Source organism: Chionomys nivalis, chromosome 19 (assembly GCF_950005125.1).
Source record: "Chionomys nivalis chromosome 19, mChiNiv1.1, whole genome shotgun sequence".
Taxonomy (NCBI): domain Eukaryota; kingdom Metazoa; phylum Chordata; class Mammalia; order Rodentia; family Cricetidae; genus Chionomys; species Chionomys nivalis.
In genome coordinates this window covers 40,307,138-40,327,848 of record NC_080104.1, presented here as the reverse complement: position 1 = coordinate 40,327,848, position 20,711 = coordinate 40,307,138, and the positions used below count along the sequence as shown (strand labels likewise).

Genomic DNA, 20,711 nt, shown 5'->3' with positions numbered 1-20,711 from the left:
TACAGCATGGAGGCAATCTCATAACCCTGCCAAGGGAAGGACGCCATATACGAAGAGTTATGAGTCATAGAGCCCCAGTAATGCCCTACAGAATCAAATGCAGTCGGCTCTAAAAGCAGATGCAAAGTTCTGAGCCATCCGCGGGTGGGGTGAGGGAGTCTGAGGGGAAAACGTGGCATTCTTGGTCTTGAGGCATGTCAAAACTCATCCGCTGTCCATGGAAAACAAGAATTGTTGGGGTTTTGCTGTTAGGACAGATGAGGAACTTGGGTGTGAGTGGCAGCTCTGGAAGGTTCGATGCTCTTAGAATGTCTGGAACAGGTTCTCCTGATCTGATTTTGAGGGGTGTGAAGCTTATGAGAATAACAGGAGGCGCCTTTTGGTTCCCGAAGGGAGCTCGTTATCACCTAGTGATCAGTGTGTTGAGTGCTCTGAGCGGTTTGTTCATTCTTTCCCTACAACATCTCCAAGAGTTAGGAACCCACTGTCTGTGGGGGGGAGGGGGGAATGAAGCCCATAGAAGTTACATAATTCCCAAAGATGCCTAGCCAAGATCTGATCCCAGATTTTACTTCTAAGCCTATATTTGCCCCTCATGTTGGCATCATCGGTAAATGTTTAGCTGCTAATGTGAGGGTTTGAGCTGAAAACTTTGCTTTAAAAATATATCTGAAAATTATTCTTAGGAAAGGTTTTCTGGGATTCATTTTACTAAGGCTTTGTGCATTGAAATTGCCAAAAGAAGAAAGAAGGAAATAAGGGCTGCTGTCCATACTGTGTAGCGAGTCCCTTAGTTGGTGGCTGCCAGTGCTTTCACTTCCGACTGAACTCAGGTGGATGTGCACACACCCAGAAGGGGCTGGGCTCTGTTGTGTAACTGAATGTTTAGATACAGTATACCTTAAGCATTGTTTATCACTCTGAGGAAGAGCCTCAGTTATTGGTAGATTTTGGGATGAGTTTTCGAAAACTCTGCATCCCAAGATTGACACACCTCCTACAGGCTGTACCAGTCATCCAATTGTCTCCATCTTTGGCTACTGAATAAATCCTTGCCAGATAGGACCAGGACTTGACTCACCCTTCCAGAGAGCTCCCTGCGTTGTGTTCCACAAAAGCCTCTCCTTGGCCCCCTCGGAAGACGGCTCCTTTTGCATTTTTCCATACGTGAAAAATTAGTCCCTTGATCTGATCTCTCAAGAATCTGTTCCTAGACTAACCCTAAAAGCATTTTAAGTCGTGCTAATGGTGGTCCCAGCACAGTTGGAATAATGATGTAGAGAATTTTGACTTGCAGTAACGCCTAACTGTCGTGTGTCTATGGGTCCTTTCGCTCAGATGTGACGGTGGTTTATCAGAATGGGTTGCCAGTGATATCTGTGAGGCTGCCGTCTCGGCGTGAACGCTGCCAATTCACACTCAAACCTATCTCTGACTCTGTTGGTGTGTTTCTACGACAATTGCAAGAGGAGGATCGGGGGATCGACAGGGTTGCCATCTACTCACCAGGTACAGTCACCTCCGCTTTTAATTCTCACCCCAAACTGCTCAGTCTAACTTTAGAAAACAAGGAAGTTTTTGCTTTGCAAGTATGCATGACAGCACCCTTTCTGTCCCTGTGGTCCTCAGGACATAACTGTTCAATATCAGCAGATGTGTGCCCTCAGGGAGTCTCATTCAGATGCAGCTCACATTGATGCCATCCCAAGGACAAGCAGGCAATCACATTTCATGTTCCTGAGCCTCTTGTCATAATTGTAGGTGTAAAGTGTGTTTTCCCAGTAGCTGAGACCTTGAATGTTTACCAAAATAGCGTCTGTGATTTGAGAATATACAATAAGACACTAAAAACTCTCATTTGATGTAGCATCTGTTTAAGTGCCAAAAGAATTGTTTTCATTTTGACTCAGAAAATCTTTCAAACCTACAGAAAGACTGAGAGACTAGTAACTACCCATTACCTTTCCCTTGCAGTCACCCGTTACGAAGGCCGCCAACTTCCATCCTTGGTGTATTAACTTCTGTGCCTTAAACACTCCAAATCCTTTAGTAATATGCTTGGCAGACCCATTTGGTACACTTGCTCCCCATCACATCCTTCCCTACCGAATGAATTAGCAGCTTGCGGGTGGCTGGGCTGCCAAATACCTTGCCATCGAAAGCTCTGAGCCTCTTCCTCCCGGCTCCCGGTGTAAAGGTCCACACTGCTCCGCAGTCAACTCCAGAGTCCAGCTGAGCCCCGTGGGTCCATGACCAGCAGTTATTTCGCTTGTTCCCACAGCTGCGGGAAAAGCGATTGTTAAATCATCAGAGCCGGCCTAAACACAAAGAGCATTCTACAAGCTGATCTATGTTTAGCATAGGCCCCCGGGCTGTGAGGCAAAGGTTAGCAGAGAAAAGGGATAAAGCACTCTAAAGCTATTTGAGATGGGGGTGGTCAGTGCCTGACTTGTTCCATTTCAACTCTTCACAGATGGCGTCCGAGTTGCTGCCTCCACAGGAATAGACCTCCTCCTCCTTGATGACTTTAAGCTTGTCATTAACGACTTAACGTACCACGTACGGCCACCAAAGAGAGGTAAGCTGCCTTAGTGAGGTTTTGTGAAGGTGGGAAGGTCTTTGGACCGTGAGTAATCCTAGAAACACACGTGGTCTTCACACTTTTCGTACAGCGAGCCTGGCTCGGCACTAAGCCAGGCTTCCAGCTTGATCCTGGATTGTGTTGTCATTCCATCTCATCTACCTGAATGTCCTTACCAAAAGTTCTTCCTGGCACAGGTTTTCGCTCTTCAAATTCTTTTTCATTATTATACAAGTGTATCTCTGTGTGTCTCTGTGTGTGTGCATTTGTGTGTGTGTGCGCATGTCTGTGTGTGTGTGTGTGTGTGTGTGTGCCATAACACACTTGTGGAGGTCAGAGGACAACTCTACAGAGTCAGGTCTTTCCCTCCACTGTGAAAATCCCTGAACTCAGGGCCTCAGGCTTAGCAGCAGGTACCTTCACCCCCTGAACCAACTCACCAGCCTTGTGTTTTCCTTGCAGAGGGTTTCTTTTAGCTTACAGTTCCAAAGGAATACATCCATCTTGGCAGGGACATATTCTTCTATGTTAGACTAAGATGAAGGAAATCTTTATGTTTAAACAAAGAGTTTCTCTGCTCTGTGACACACTGGTAGAGATTGGTCATTTTGTTTCTTTAGTGGTTTAAGTTCAGCAGTCTGAAGCAATTGTTCCCATCTTTCTTGGCCTCCAGTGTGGTTAGTAAGTCCAATGGAATTGTAAATATAAACTGTATTTGATACACCCGACTTACCAAAGATTATGTCTTTTTTTTCGTTTTTTTTTTTTTTACTTATTTTGTTTTTTGTTTCTTTTTGGTTTATCAAGACAGGGTTTCAATGTGCAGCCCTAGCTGTCCTAGAACAAGTTGGCCTCGAACTCAGAGATCTGCCTGCCTCTGCCTCCAGAGTGTTGGGATTAAAGATGTGCACGACCACCGCCCAGCAAAGATTACATTTTAGTTTAGTTTATCTTAAGTGTATCCAGAACTTAAGCACATCAAATATTATTCAACAAAATCGTCTCACAAAAGCCCTGCTTTATTATAAAGTTCTGATAATCTCATGTACAACACATGGCAGGGTATTTTTAGACATACTGGATGCACATATGTAAAACATAGCATCAAAACCAAGAACACAGGCAGCACGTACTGCATACGATAGGTTATTGGTTGATTGTGATCACATGGCTGACTGGAAGTAGTAGATGGCAGCCTCTGCTGGACATCACTCTCGTGGAAAGATCAGTTCTCAAAATGAGAGCCCTGGTTCCTGCTGAATACACAGTGCCTTCTCAGCACTATAAAAATCAAAATATCCTGAGTCCTGGGGCCTTCTAGAATCCTTAGAAATTTCCAATATACACATTCTTACTTGGTATGGGGGGGAAAGGGGGAGGTGCTCAACTTTGATGTGCATTTTAAGAGGGCACCAAAATATCAGTGTTCAAGGCAGCATTTTAATGGCCATTTTTTATACACATACATATGTAAAATGCATGCTCCGGTGTTATTGGTTTTCCTTTTCATCCCAGGCTCCAGAGTAGCTTCTGTCTTTGTGGACCCTTTTCCCTCTTTGCCCTGAGATTCACTGTTGCTTGCTGCTAATGCCCCTTCCACAGTCACTGTTCCCTGCACTAACCTACTACGACACTCCTTTTAGTCCTGCTCTTAGGGATTGGATCTAAGCCAGATGCAGTGATGCGCACCTTTAATCCCAGCCCTCGGGAGGCAGAGACAGGCAGATCTCTGAGTTCAAAGCCAGCCTGATCTACAGAGTGGGTTCCTGGACAGCCAGGGCTACACAGAGAGATCCTGTCTCAAATAATAATAATAATTATAATAATAATTATAATAATTAGATCTAGTGAACTGGAGAGAAGGATCAGTTAACACTCGCTGCTCTTCTGGAGGACCCAGGTTCAGTTCCCCGTGCCCATATCAGGCAGCTCAGAGCTGCAGATGACTCCAGTTCCGGGAAATTCAACACCCTCTGGCCTCCACGACATAGTGCACATATATAAATTTCTATAACTAAGTACACCTGAAAAGAGCTGGCTCTGTCATATGTTAGTCCACGCTGGCCTTCCTATCACACGCTGCCCTCTGGCATGCCTTTCTCCCTGCTCCTTCCTCACCTCCACTCTCTCATGTTAAAATCTCCAGGTCAGCTCGTCCATGATGCCCTAAAGCATCCTATTCATTCCTTCTCTGGCTCCAAAAAAACCAGAAGTGATGAACTCTGAACTCTGCCTCTTCTTTTTCTTTGTAAATGTTCTCTGAGAAGGCAGGCGCTGTGACTCAGGCTCATTCTGTGTTGAAGAAATTAAATAACTCACCGGGTGATGGTGGCGCACACCTTTAATCCCAGCACTCAGGAGGCAGAGGCAGGCGGATATCTGTGAGTTCGAGGCCAGCCTGGTCTACAAGAGCTAGTTCCAGGACAGGAACCAAAAGCTACGGAGAAACCCTGTCTCGAAAAACCAAAAAAAAAAAAAAGATAAAAAGAAATTAGATAACTCAAACCAGGAGCATTTTGATTGTTCGGAGGCTAGAGTCTCCTGTCTAACAGCAGAAAAGGAACGAAGGAATAAATGAAGGAATGGTGACCCTCAGCAAAGTAGATAGCGGTCTCCGTCTACGCCTATACAGACTGGAAACCATGACCAATCCAATGGCTTCTCAATGTTTGTCAAACAGAAATAAATGCTTTTGTTTTTAAATAAGGCTGCTCTCATGAGAAGTAAGGAAAACTCAAGTAGAAACTGATCATAGGAGGGATTATATTTGATACACAGTGACTTTTTTCTTTTTCTGTGTCTCAAAACTGTGTACTTCTCTGGAAGTATGCTGGGATATGAAGTTTTGGAGGTCAAGAGTCTAAAAATTTATGGAGATAACTGGTAGAATTTGGTAAAAATTAGCAGTATTCTTAAAGAATTTTTTGTTTTGTTTTTGGTATTTTTAGTCAGTATTACTATAGAGCCCAGATTGGCCTCAAATTATTAATCCTACTCCCTCCCCACCTACTGTTTGGACTATAGGTGTGCACCACCGTGTCTGGTTTCCTATATAATTTAAAGAATTGTGTGTGTGTGTGTGTGTGTGTGGCGATATATTGTGGCTTGTGAGAACTGAAAATACTCAGAATGCTGTATAAACTATGAGTTCATACACACCAGACCCCGAGGACAAAGGACCCATTCATGCCTAGTCCGGTATGGCCACACGCCATGTGTACATGGGACAGCAGGCTGGAGGTGTTGACAGCCTTGTGTCTGAGCCAGAGCAAGATGAGAGCCTGCATCCGAGGTTGGAACAAGGGGCCATGTCATAACAGGAAAGCTAGGTGCCAGGTCCAGCACATCCTTTTAGTGGCCATGGCTGTTCATCGTTTAAGTCGCAAACAGAAACGGGAACATAGAAAGGAGCACAAAAGCCTGAAAAATAGCTAATTATCTTTCTCTTGTTTTTGGAAAGGAAGAAAATGTACCCCATGTTACTGGAGGATATGGGTTTGCTTGCTAAGGAGAGTCATTTTGATTGGCACTTCTAAAGCCAGTTCCCACTTAGCCGTCCACGGGAAGTTAGAGACCTTGCTTCTTGGTGGTGCGATTTGAAGAATGAGGTCGAGAAGGCAGACTAAGCAGTGGTAACAACTGCCTCATTAGGGACTCAGATAGCTAAGACCTTCTCATTATGTTTGTGGATGACAAGGATTTCCATGGCTCATTATATTAGCATATCTCTCTGACATTATTATTATTCTGGGATTGATGATGTCTACAGAGATGCTGGTAAACATGCCATTATTATTTTGTGTGTGAGAGAGCCAGGCATGATTTAACCCAAAGAACTATTGCTAAGCCATTAGAAAAATTTTCCCCTTCAGTGACTTCTCAGGGTCAAGGGTTGGGGTTGTTATTGTCACCTGTGCCGTGACATTAGAGCCATATCGTTCTTGTTAAAGCAACCTGACAAACAGTAAGCTCGAGTCCACCAAGACTTTACCATTGTGTAAGCCCAAAGATAACTTTCAACCAGGTCTAGAGTGGCCCCTCTCTGAGACCTACAACTTACCATTCTCTGGATCTTTTTAAATCACTGTTAGAAGGCATTGTGGTAGCGTGTTAGTGTATTGTTACTATTGTTTTGAATGGATGATACATTCCTAAGGTTCAGCTCCCAAAGTCTAAAATAATCTTACATAATCACCAAATCCCTGTTCCTCAGATACTCTTTTTAGGCACACAAGCAAATGTGTACACATGTTTTAGGCAAATAGTAACGTATCATACATACTATTTGTGTTGTGTTTCAGTGAAGCAGAGCCACATGAATATTATAAAGATTGATGGTAGGGGCCTGGGGAGATAGTTAATAATGGAGTTCTTGCCTTGCAGTTCCCTGAACACATGCAAAGAGTCTGACATGGGGGTGCGTTCCCGGTACTGGGGAGGCAGAGGCAGGCAGATCCCTGGGGGCTCCCTGACCAACTAGTCTACCCCAATGGTGAGCTCCAGGCCAATGAAAGACCTTGTCACAACGGTGAATGATGTTCAGGGTTTAGCACTCAAGGTTGTCCTCCAGCATCCCCACCACATGTACACACACATTTATGTCTTTGCCTTGTCGCTGCCTCCCCATCACACACACATACACGAGTGTATGTACCCACACACATGCATGGCAGGAGAAAGACCTTTTAGAAATTATAGCTAGAGCTGAGGAAGAGGTCTGAAGCGGAGCTTGGGGATCGGGGAAAAGTCAGAAGTGTTGAAGCTGTGGCACTGTGGATAGCTGGTAAACCCTTAGGGAACCTGGAAATCCCTGGACATCCAGATCTTAGTGGAGGCCTGCGGTGAAGTACTTTATTGTAGGTGGAGAAATTTTTTTTGTGTTGTTAAATAGAACTTTCTGGCTCAGGGCTTTGAGTTCAATCCCCAGCACTAAAAAAGAAGAATCTTTCTGCAGGATTAAAGGTGTTACGCTTCTGCCCTGTTGAATATAGTGGCCGGAAGCAAATGGCTCTGACCAGAGAACTGAATCTTTTGAGTATTTTAAATTTAACCAAGGGGAAGTTACAGAAATGTTAGTCAGAGCCGGGCGGTGATGGCGCATGTCTTTAATCCCAGCACTCGGGAGGCAGAGGCAGGTGGATCTTTGTGACTTCGAGGCCAATCTGGTCTACAAGAGCTAGTTCCAGGACAGGCTTCAAAGCTACAGAGAAACCATGTCTCAAAATAAAAAAAAGAAAAAGAAAAAGAAAGAAAGAAAGGTTAGCCAGAAGATTTTTTTAAAAAGTGGAGTTGAATAAGATCAAGTAAGGTGACTATCACTAACAATATATTGTATTCTCCACTATCACTAGGAGTAAATTTTGTATTATCATTACAAAAAAAACATGTGAAGTAATAAATGTCTATATTTAGCCATTTCACAGTTGGTACATATTTCAAAATAACATACTGATGATAAATATATATGCTTCTACTTGCTCTAACTAATATAAATAGTTAAAAATAAACAGAAGCATGTGGCTAGGGTTCCCATATTGAACATACCATTTTTAGAAGTCTGCATTCAGTTCTGGGCCTGGATTTGCTGCTAAACAACAAATGCTACAGATGAGCGATGGCCCGACAGTGGGAGAGAGTAGGTGCAGCCGCTACAGCAGACATTCCACATCTGCCTACTCACAGCCTTGGCACCCTTCAAGACGCGATGCCATCGGCTTCGCTTCCCTCTCCCAAAATCTCACCTAGGTTTCTCTCTCGCTTAGCCCTCTCAGAGGCCCTGACTTCCCTCAGAGAAATGTATTCTTGGTAACACTACAATTTCACACACTGACCAGGTATAAAAGCCTGACTAAACTGCTTCTCCTACCCAGTAGGAGGCTGTGACGACCCCAGCATGCCAGTTCATACGGAATATCCTTCTCTTCATGGCTTTTGTGCTGTTTGTTTGAATGAGTCCACTGACCACCTCACTGCCTGTTCTATGATTTACTGGCAGGACATGGTGATGTCTTGATCTTTTGCCACAGTTTACAGGAAGTGTTGGATGTATGTCATGAAAGATGTAGATGTATGTATGTCAGGAAAACGTGTTGAACTGTTGTGTTAGAGGGAGTGTTGATCTGAAGTTAAATTTTTAAGAAGAAAAATATTAAAGATAATAAAAGAAGTTTTAAAAATTATTTAGAAGTGTTTCTATGCCTATGAAGCGAGGAAAAGAACCTTCTAACTGCAGCATCAACCTAGTAGAGAAAAAAGTATGTACTGCCTCTGTGAGGAGGACTGATCTAGAAAATAAGCTCCGCAGGCATAGAGGTGCTTGCCTGAGATTCCAGCTCAGGAGGCAGAGGCAGGAGGATCATGAGATGAATTCAAGGCCACTATATCTTAATCAATTAACTAATTAATTAAATTTATACAGTAAAATTCATAGCCTGAAGATTATGCTTTTTTAAACTAACACATGGTTTTCTAATGGAAATTTCCTCGTTTGTAAAACAAATATCAACCGTATTTCCAAAGGCTGTGATAAACACCATAACCAAGGCAACTTAGAGAAGGGTTTGTTTGGGCTATGGTTCCAGAGGAATAAGAGTCCATGACCATCACGGCAGGGAGCATGGCAGAGGGCAGGTAGGCAGGCTTGGCGTTGGAGCAGCAGGACGCAGAGAGCACCCTGGGGATGGCTGGAGGCTTCTGAAGCCTCAAAGCCCGCCCCTCGTGACACACCTCCTCCAGCAAAGCCACACCTAATCCTCCACAAACAGTTCCACCAACTGGGGAACCAAGAATCAAATGTGGAGGAAAAAAAAAAAAAAGAAAGAATCAGATGTGTCCTATGGGGCCATTCTCCTTCAAACCACCACAGCGTAGGTTACTGTCTGGGAGAGAATCTTGTTAACCATGGGAAATCCATATCAACTTCAGGATGTATATTTTCTAAAGAGGACTGAGTTGAAAGTGGTATTAGGAGGTTTCATTTCACCCCAGCTCCTGACCTTGGAGTTGGGAGCTGCGGGTTCCACCAAGTCACACCAGTGTTCTGGACAGGCTGCAGAAGAAATGGCTTCTGGGTGCAGTGTCCTTGTACGGTAAAGCCATATTCCCATGAGAGCTTGTAGCCTTGCTGCAAAAGGATCCTGTTGTCATGGACGACTTCTAGAAGTCAAAGTGTTCTTTCTGTTGCTATTGATTCCATACACATCTACTGAAGCTCTGGAAGGTTCCACGTTGGACATTTGACCACATCAGCTCTTCCCAGTCCACTGCCCTGCCTTATGTGGATTAACTTTGTGATAACTACACTGAAGAATATTGGAAACAAGATTGTTCATGTTCATGTGACCAAATTTTGATTTGGGAAAGGACTGATCAGAGCTTGAAATATAGCTGAATTTTTGTTAGAACCTCAATACAGTTTAGATGTTTGGAGACATCTGCTGCCCATATAAAAAAATATCGATTCAGAGAATTTAATCTTTCACTTTTTTGATCATTTTCATCACTCTATGCCCTTTACAGCATGATACTGGGGCTCAAACAGCTATTTTTGGTCTTTGATAAAGAAGATAGAATAGAAGTTGGCCAGTGTGCTGGGGAAGGCGTGTAGTGTTCAGATTACTACAGTGTGGTGGGGTTTTTATTTTGTTGCCTTTACATTTGCAAGTGAAACGCTATATATGTTTTCCTTAGAAGTGTCTAACTGGGAAAAATATCAACAAAAATATCAAGGCCACAGATAAATTACAGACTGACCATTTAATAAAGAATTGCAGTGAGGCTGACCCTGACCCTCCTGACTGGTTTTGAACTTGGGTCTCAAGTTTTTTGTCCTTGTCTGTCTGTTGGTACTGGTATGCTGGACTAGCTCCCTAGCCACACCCTAACCACTGGGGATTCCCCTCCCCATTTCCCTTGGCCATGACTGCATTCAGAGTACTTGGACTTCTAAAAATATAATAATGGATATTGATTTCAAAGTTTTTGAGTTGCCCTAATATGAATTTACTTCCTTGATTGATAGACTGATATTTTAAAAACTGTTGTTCAGTTTAATGCTGAGGGACTCCCATAATGGATGGGCCTGCCTCATGGCCTTTCATTGTCTCGTAGATCTTGGAATAGCACGTCTTCATATAAGGTGTTCAATTTTTATCACATTTTATTTATTTATGTAGACATGCACATGCATGGACTTTGAGTGTGTGCACATGTGCACACTTGCACACATAGGAAAGTCAGAGGACAACTTGTGAGAGTCAGTTCTCTCCTTCCACCATTTGTTCACTGGAACCGAACTCAGATCATCAGGCTTGGCAGCAGGCGCCTTTGCCCACTGAGCCATCTCCTGGCTGGGATGTTCAATTGTTATTTTATTTTATTTATTTTAAGGTATTTTTTAATTCTCTCATACAGTATCTCCCGACCACAGTTATGAACCTCTTTCTTTCAGACCTCCTAAGCCATGAAAATGCAGAAACCCTGAATGATGTGAAGACGCTGGTCCAGCAGCTCTACACCACGCTGTGCATTGAGCAGCATCAGCTCAACAAGGAGCGGGAGCTCGTGGAGAGGTTAGAGAACCTCAAGCAGCAGCTGGCCCCCCTGGAGAAGGTGAGAGCCCCTCAAACTTCCCCCCGACCCCAGTACACATGGGCTTCCATGTCTCACTTTGAAATACTTGAGTCCGCTTACCAAATTGGTCCATTAGCTTATTGGTCTGAACCATCCAAAACGTTCCAATTCATAGCCAAAAGAAGACTTATAAAGGGATTGTCTGGAGCCTTGGTAATAGACCAAGAGCCCAGAGGTCCAAAGACTAGAATAACTGCTGACCAGGAGAGCTTCTAGATGTACTGGATGTCAGGTTATGAGTGAAGAGTGTATGGAACACTAGTGTGTAAACTTAATTCACTATAGAAAATATCATTGCTATGGAAAATAAATCCTAAAAACAGTGTTGATAGGTTCCAGTGTTTTTTTGATTGCATTCATTTATTTATATACGACTTTATGGGCATGCAAATGCCACAGTGAGCGCATTTGGAGAGCAGAGAACAATGTGCAGGAGTTGGTTTTCTCCTACAGTGTGGGTCCCAGGGATTGAAGTCAGGCCATCAGCCTTGCTAGCAAGCACCCTTGCCCACTGAGCCATCTCACTGACCATTATGACCCAAGTTTTAATGTATTATTCATATTCATATGCACATTTATACTACACACAAAGAACAATCAGAAGGATTATAATAACCTCATGCAGCTGTAGGCCCATGATTGACTTTTCTCCTTTATTCACATTTTAGAATATTTTACAGTGAACATGTTAGCCTGAGTCTTTATGATATCGCAGGTGCAGTCATTGTTCACTTCATGATGGGGATGCCTTCTGAGAACTCTCTAAGAGACTTCATTGTGAGACCCTCACAGAGTGTATGTGCGTGGATCTAGATGGGTTAGGTCTTCACTCAGCGTGGCCTCTTGATACAGTCAGAAATGTGGTGACCCCACATATATGAGCCTGGTGTAACCGCCTCTAACATAACGGTAGAAGGAATAGCTTAGAATACTTTGCCCGGTACTCGTTGCCTTCGAGAATTATACCGGTGCTAACAGTACAGTGGGCTTGCTTACAACAGCATTGCCACAAGCGTCCTGTGGGAGCCCATCATATATGCAGTCCCTCACTGACTAAAATGTTCTTGTGTAACTCGTGACCATATCTTTTTCTTAAGGAATTGGGTAATTGGGATTGAAGAAAGAAACAAGTCCTCTCAACGTTGTGCCTTTGCTCTCCCAAGGACAGTTGTTACCATGTTATGTACCGTGCTCCACAGTCATGGACAGTTGTTACCATGTTATGTACCATGCTCCACAGTCATGGACAGTTGTTACCGTATGTTATGTACCGTGCTCCACAGTCAAGGACAGTTGTTACCATGTTATGTACCGTGCTCCACAGTCATGGACAGTTGTTACCATGTTATGTACCGTGCTCCACAGTCATGGACAGTTGTTACCATGTTATGTACCATGCTCCACAGTCATGGACAGTTGTTACCATGTTATGTACCGTGCTCCACAGTCATGGACAGTTGTTACCATGTTATGTACCGTGCTCCACAGTCATGGACAGTTGTTACCATGTTATGTACCATGCTCCACAGTCATGGACAGTTGTTACCGTATGTTATGTACGTGCTCCACAATCGTGCACCTGTATCCCTCGCTCAGCCTGTAGACCTTCTCGATGAGACAGCTAGTGGGATTCTGCAGATCTTGCCCAGAACACGTTTGCTCAGAATCCAGTCTGTGCTGGCTCACTCTCTCATTCTGCCCTGGGAGAAACTTGACCTAAACTGAGAATAGATGGAGTCTGACATATCAGTAAGAGGCCGTGGCAGCTTTCAATTTCCTCCTTCGAAAGTTAGCCTGGCAGCTGGGTGAGGAGCTGGTGAAACTCACGCTCGTATTCCCACCAACTTGTCGAAAGCACACAGAAATCTCAGTTGTCCTTGTAGGCAGTCTGTCGCGTGCCTGCGAGCAGTTATTGCAGAGGCATAGGTTATGTCTGCTGGCACTGGCTCCAGGCTGTTGATAAACCCTGTACCCTTGTGGACACAGAGCAGCTGAAAAGAACTGTAAGTTGTCACCAAAGCAAGCGCCTTAAGGTTGTCCACGTGTGCCCGCCAGGTACGAATCGAAATCAGCAGGAAAGCCGAGAAGAGGACGACGCTGGTGCTATGGGGTGGCCTGGCCTACATGGCCACACAGTTTGGCATCTTGGCCCGGCTTACCTGGTGGGAATACTCCTGGGACATCATGGAGCCCGTCACCTATTTCATCACCTACGGAAGTGCCATGGCCATGTACGCGTACTTCGTGATGACGCGCCAGGTGAGGAACAGGAACGGGGCTTCCAAGGCCAGTCCTCAGTTCCGTGCTAGCGCTGTCGTAGGCACTGAGGATGGAGAGGGATGTGTGGCACGGCCTTGACTGCTATGAATCACGTGTGTAGATGCTTCCAGAATTAACGTTGTAATAAGATGAGCGACAGCAGAAGAATGTGCTGCCCTAGGGATGTGCTCACCTTCTCACTTGATATTTATTTATAACACTGGTTTTACAATGCTGAGGCTCAAACCTAGGATTCATACACACTACCACTGACCTACATCTCTAGCCATAATGGCTTGATTTTCCATGTATCTATGTAAATATTTTGCATATAAATTTATTCCATACAACTTTTAATTGAATTTTTAGAATGGAGAATTCCTTATGATTAATTGAGCGCATAAACTAAACTCTAAGCTACTTCTGTGTATATTAAAGGATGTTTTGACTTCGTAAAAGGTAAACAGTAAGAACTCGGTCACTTTATCCTTAGTCTATTTATCGACCAAGGCTGCCACCTTAGTGAATGCTAGTATCTAGAACCAGCCAGTGCTGGTTCAAGTGTCATGGAAATCCATGGTGTCATTTTGAGAAGTATGATGGATTATGGCTTTTTTAAAATGTGGTGCCGGTGTTTGAACCTAGTACCTCATAAGCTAGACACTCCACCACTGAGCACCTGTCAATTCTGGTCATTATGTCTGTTGTACCACATTTAACCAACACTGCCTTGAATAAGAAACATTTGAAGCTGCTGAGACACACAAGGCTCCCCAGGTTCTCTTTGTGTGTGAAGCAGGCTAAGGATTGCTTCATGAATTTTTATGTGACTGCTTTTGAACTAGGCATTTTCCTCCTGTTGTTAGATCAGTAAGTGATCATGAACCTAGACATCTGCCGGGAAACAAAAGCCTAGGGATTCTATGTAACCTTTCTCAGCCTCCCAAGCATCCCTGGTATAGAAGGGGGCAAGTGAAGTGTCCATATCCTCTGAATACTCACCCACGGTCTGCCGCAATCCTGAGTGCACAGAGCTGGCAACCACGTTATCCTACCCTGCTGCCTCTCTGGATGCAGCCTGCCTCAGTTTCCCTCTCCTTCCTGCCCAGCTGTCCATCCTTAGATGTCTCTCAACTCAGGGTTTGCTCTGTGTTCTGGTCCCCAGGATGCCCTCCCTCCATTCCTCTCCTCACACCATTCTGCAGTCTGGAAAGTTCTCCCTGCTCTCTCCTGTCATATTTCAAGGTTTCCTTAAATCTCACCTTTCATGAACTTTTGGTCATTTTCCTACAGAGCAGTGTCTTCCTTTTCTCCTGAACCACTGCTCCGTATTATTATTTATTCAGTGTCTTTTCCTTCCAAGGAGACTATTGTATCATCTTTATTTGGGTTTGTTTAAGTGGGAGGGTGTGGTTTGTTTGCTCTGAGGGACAGGTTCTCACTTTGTTATTCAATATGGCCCGAAGTTTAGGTCTTCCCGCCTGGGCCTCCCAGGTGCTGAGGTTACAAATGTAACCACAATGCCAACAGGCGGCCATTCACGTTTTACTCCCTTACCTTGTAACATGGTACCTTATATCTCGATGACTGAGTAAATCAACAAGTGAAAGAAATAAGAGTCATGCCTTTGGGCACATGCAAGAACTTTTCAGTTATACCTTGAATTCAAAAATGGTATTTGTTGTATTCTTGCCAGTCAGTCAGTCAGTCAGTCAAATTTAAAAAAAAAAAAGGCATTTCCCTATGGACTTTGCATTTCTTTGATTATGAAAAGATTAAGCTGCCTTCTCACATCTGTGGAAACATCCATGCGCCTTTCCCCGAGGTACATCACGTGTCATGCATTTTACATCTGATAGCATAAATACATCTGCACTCATTGATTTAGTCTCAATTCTGTAGATGCATATCCACCCTGCAGATGAGGAAGTCAGGCTCATTAGGAAGGAGTTACCTGCTGGAAACAGTAGGTCCTGGAACTGAGCCCGACTGTGTTCTGCCCCCAAGCTGCTCTTTCCTGTAAATCCCCATATTCCCTCTGTGAACTTCGTTTATGTGTAGTTATTTCTGAAAACTAAATAATCTGGATCTAGAATAATAATGGAAGTATTGAAGAAGCTAGGCATGTGCCACACACCTGTATTCTAGCACTTGGGTAGCAGAGGCAGGAGATGGCTGTAACTCCAAGGCCATCCTGGTCCAGCTTGGGCTGGCAGGGCTAGCCTGTCAGGGAGGTGAGTACTGCTGCTGAGCACTCCTCTGTGCTCTGTGCACATTCACTGGGCTTCACATTACTGCGGTGTTAGTCTCGAACACGGTGGCAGCGCTTTCTTCATTACCATGTCTTTGTATCTCTAATACCACGTCCATCCTGTGTGTTAGATGCTCCACTGGACTTCCAGAATATTGTGACTGCCCCCAAGTGACAAGTTGTGACATAGCAGTAGTAAACAGTTTGGTCACACCTCTGACCAGAAACATTAGCTGAATTAAATACGCGTAATTTCTTGTGCTAAATATTGGTTTTCCTAACCATCGTCTCTAATTTGCATGAGCAAAATGACTGTTAAACAGCATCTTTCTCTAAATTGTTACAGTGATATGCTGTGTTCGTGCTCAATAATGACAAATTCCTTGAAATAATAAAATTCAGTCCAGGTCTGCTAGCACATCCCAGCTTAGCAGTGGTGGAACAGACGATATAGACCATGATGTGGGCTACAGTATAATGCCAGATAGCAGTAAGAAATGAATAGGCTCTGGCTACAAAAGAACCATCAGATACTGTCACAGTGGCGAGTGTCTGTAACCCCAGCTGCTGGGACAGATGAGGCAGGAGGATGACTTGAGTCCAGAATCCAGGCCATCCCAGGAAACATAGGGAATGTGATCTCAAAACACAAAAGGCAAACAAATGTTAAGAAATAACTAAATATGTAACGGCGTGTTGGTCTGTCTTTATGTATACATATTGTGTTGAGTCTGATCAATATTAATAATTAACTAACAGTTAATAAATGTCATTAGAACACTTCTAGTGTTGGCCAGGTGGTGGCACACGCCTTTAATCCCAACACTTGGGAGGCAGGGCAAACAGATCTCTGTGAGTTCGAGGGCTACCCAGAGAAATCCTGTCTCAAAAAAAAAAAAAACTTCTAGTGGGGACTAATAGGCTAATTTTTCCTTTGTTTTCTAGGAATATGTTTATCCAGAAGCCAGAGACAGACAATACTTATTATTTTTCCATAAAGGAGCCAAAAAGTCACGTTTCGATCTAGAGAAATACAATCAACTCAAGGATGCAATTGCTCAGGTAAATTCTAGAAAAATCACATGAGCCCAGCCCCATCTTAAACAGCATCATTAGTATCCATGATCATGGTCCTTCACATGGGCAGCTTGAAGGAGGGATCCAGCCACTGTATCCTGGGTAAAGGTCGTTAATAAAACCTTTAGCAATGGACACTTAACTAGGTTTTTCTTTTTTAAAGGGGGTTGGTTTCTCGTTAGCAGGACATTTTCTGTTTGTTGTTTGTTTTAAGGCAGCGTCTTCTGTAACCTAGGCTGTCCTTGAACTCAGTAGATAGCAGTTAGTATGACTTGAACTTCTGGTCCTCCTGCCTCCACCTTCCAAGGGCTAGGACTGATTATACGTCAGGTTTATAAGATACCGAGGATTGAGTCAGGGCCTCACGCATGATAAACAAGTGCTCTGCCAGCTGAGCTGCTCCCCGGCCGTTGCTGTCTGGATGTGTGCCTGAGGCTGGCCTCTGCCTTCAGTGACCCCCTAGCTCAGCCTCCTGGGTTGACCCCAGTGTGCCACAATGCCACCTCTTGTTTTCACACCTCAGCGGATGAAAAGATGGGGAGTCCCAACGATTCTGTTGACACAAATACTGGGATTTTTCGGGATTTTTTTTTTCATTCTTGGTTATTCAGAATTGCCTGGTCCCCCCCCCCCCTCCAGGCTAGAGTCATTTGGGTGTATTTTATTTGCTTGGTTGTTTGGTTTAGTTTTTTTCTTCTTTTAATCTCTCTACAATAATTGGCCCAGAGACTTTCCAGCTAAACTGGGATGGAAACAACAGCACAAAATGAAAACCTTGAAGGAGAAAAGACTGGGCGGCCTAGGCCAGGTGTACGCCAGAGAACGTTCTAGAAGACGCCTTTTAAACACACACACACATGCTTTCCACAGAAACTGCCCCTCTTTCAAATTCCCGCACTTCCTTTGATTTTGGCAAATAAATCTTTGTTTTCCCCATAGTCTAGTGATTTCAGAGGTTTTTAGTCTTCCCCAGAAGGCCTTCCATCCTCTATAGTGTTTGGCTCCCCAGCTCTGTGTGTGTGTGTGTGTGTGTGTGTGTGTGTGTTGATGAGATTGTGCCTTTAATAGGTATCATCCATCGTCCCACCTTGACCTAAGCACATGTTGCCTACTGTTGCTGAATGTATTCATTCTAAGCCAAGGGCAGTACTGGTCCGTCATCTCCAGAGCCAGTACAAATACAGGTGCATCAGCTCCGCCCCCCCCACAGCTAATTAATACAACTCTTAAGGATGCGATCCAAGCATGTGAGATGCTTTGAAGATGCCTCAGTTGATTGCACATCCTTTTAACGCTGCTCTAGCAGCTGGGAAGACTCACACCTATAGTCCTAGCACTGAGGTAGGAAGGCTGCTGTGAGTTTGAGGCTCACCTAGGCTACAGATTGAGACTGTCTGAAAATCAGCAAAGGCTAGCAGAACATGATGGTACACGCTTTTAATCCTAGCACTCTGAAGGCAGAGGCAGGCGGAAGTCTTGAGTTTAAGGACAACGTGGTCTACACAGTAAGTCCTAGGACAGCCAGGGCTACATAGAAAGGCCTATCTCAAACAACAACAGTAACAGCAACAACAAATTCGCTGACTGAGTAAAATACTTAAATAGATATTGAATGAGCAAAGTTTAAATGGCAGAGATTAAGGGTTTTGGATTCTCCTAAAGGTTTATGGAGGATCACTCTCACAGATGTCTGACGTGGTCCCTGCACTCTTAGCTGAGGTCTTTGTACCACCTGCCCATTCTGCTTTTCTGGGAGGATGGACAACTGCCTTGGGCTAAAGACATTTGCCTTCTGATCTTCAGAGTCCCTGAGAGGATCTGATTATAGTCATAACGGAGAGGCTGTTCCCTCTCTCCGCAGGCAGGAATGTTGCTGCAAGTGTCACTGGCCACCCCTCCTGACTTGTTGTCTCTATTTTAGGCAGAAATGGACCTTAAGAGACTGAGAGACCCGTTGCAAGTACATCTGCCCCTCCGACAGATCGGAGAAAAGGATTGATCTGCACAGAGCGTGAATCCCGGCAGAGAGAACGCCTGTTTCTAACTCATGCCTTTTTAATCCAAGCATTGCAGGTGGAAGCGGGGGCCATGTGGGGGAGAGGGTTTTTACCTTTAATTCTAAAACAAAACACAAAAAGGATCTTAGGGAAGAAAGGGCCGTTAAATTCTGAGGATCAGGCATCGTGACATACAAGTGCAAAGGGCTTAGTGAATCTTGTCTTAAGCATCTCGTTTCCAGATGAGAATGACGCAGTCACAGCTGAGAGAACGAAGCAAGGGTGATGTTGGGGTGTTCGTTTCTTGCATCTTTGCAAGGTCTGCAAAACACTAACACACCAGCACCCCACTCGGCTCTAGTTTTGTGTTTTGCTTTTTTTTTTAATTTAAAGTTTCTTATTTTTGACATAGGAATAAATAACTGTATAAGAAAGCAAATCCTTATGAATTGTGGTTGGCAGAGTCTGAGCCAGTAAGGCTAACCTTCATCTTAAGCTGGACCCAGTCTCTGTGAAGTTACCAGGAATTTCTCCACCCTGGGTCCCTTTTCTGACCAGCTACCTACTTATGTATACCTGCTGGTTACACTACTTTTATCCAAGTAATCATTGAAATCAATTTAGGACTGTTTGGTGATTGACAGTTGGATTATGTCGTCTTGAGTTCTCACGTCTATCTCCCAGGGTTCTGAATGGCTATCTAGAGATCACTGGCAATACTGCATGAGGTTTTAATTGTATTTTGTTTTATTTTTTTACTAATTAGCCTTCAGATGAGAAAAAGATCCCCTCCTTTGTATGCTGCTCCCATTGATAGTCCCCACTTCCTCCACATCACAGGCCAGAGGGCCAGTGTTCATCTGTGTTACCCAACGAGGAGGATGCAAGGTTTACAAATCAGCTGAACATCATGGCTCTGGGGCTGAGTCAGAGCCGGGATAACCTTGGCTAATCTAAGACACACACTTCCTCACCATTGTGAGCCCTCCCAACTCCACTCCAGTTGCTGAAAACCAAGGGCGGATCTCAGAGGGTGCAATTATCTTTATACAGGAGTACCTTTCTATGGCTTCCTTTAGCCTACCTTCTCCACCCTGTTTCTTTTTGTCTTAAACCGAGAGACAGAAGAATTAATCTCATACTCTGCAGAACGTTTTCTACCGTGTTTCCAGATGGCACCTGCTCTCGAAAAGCCAACAAAATCTCTCTCTACTGTCCCGGGAGCAGGACAGCAAGAATGACAGGGGCTTTGCCGCACAGCTGATTGGCTTTTGGCTTCTGTTTCCTTCACACGTTTCATCCCTCCTCGTGGGGCAAGGGGTTCCTTTTGGGATCATTGTGTACGAAAGGAAACCTTGAAATGACAAACCCAGACTCCAGGTGCCTTGCAGAGGTCGAAGGCCAGCCGGGACTGCCGCTTCTGCCACCACCCTCCACCGGCATGACAGAGCGAGCGAGCGAGAGGATGCATGTCTCAATCCCAGCCTCCTACTTCCTTCCTGTTGTTCAGCCTCTCCCTCGTTTCTTTTCGTTGTGTGGATTATTTTTAAACCGCTCATCCTGTTTGTGTGCAGGGTTCTTAAGAAGGAAAGGCACAGTGCAATGAGTGAGTCCTCTGGGTGGTGTGGGAGGCAAGGGGGGGGTGAGCAAAATGTCGAACACATGTACAATCCTGTATCATTTATGAAATATGTATAAAAAGCAATGTACCTTCTGGAACAATAAATACTTATTCAATTTTTGAATCCTAGCCTCTTGTTCTTTAAAACAAAACCAGAAAGAAACTGACTTTCCTGGAATCGTAGCTGGGAAGATTTTTTTTTTTTCTGTCTAAAGTTAGATTTTGTATAGGCTGGGTGTGGTTGCGCACACATTTAACCCAGCATCACTCAGGAAGCAGAAGCAGGTGGAGTTC

At 44.2% G+C, this 20,711-nt stretch overlaps 1 protein-coding gene across 1 annotated transcript in view; it reads left to right on the top strand.

Moving 5' to 3' along the window:
• The window catches only part of Mcu (mitochondrial calcium uniporter), a 163,846-nt gene extending 143,350 nt beyond the window's left edge, over positions 1–20,496 (top strand). Inside the window, exons 3-8 of the mRNA XM_057751943.1 lie at positions 1,339–1,509; positions 2,474–2,578; positions 11,031–11,191; positions 13,268–13,471; positions 16,668–16,784; positions 18,721–20,496. Of these exons, the coding sequence (XP_057607926.1) occupies positions 1,339–1,509; positions 2,474–2,578; positions 11,031–11,191; positions 13,268–13,471; positions 16,668–16,784; positions 18,721–18,798 (836 nt within the window). The 3' untranslated portion in view covers positions 18,799–20,496. The remainder of the gene's footprint in view (positions 1–1,338; positions 1,510–2,473; positions 2,579–11,030; positions 11,192–13,267; positions 13,472–16,667; positions 16,785–18,720) is intronic.
• Positions 20,497–20,711: the final 215 nt, after the last annotated feature.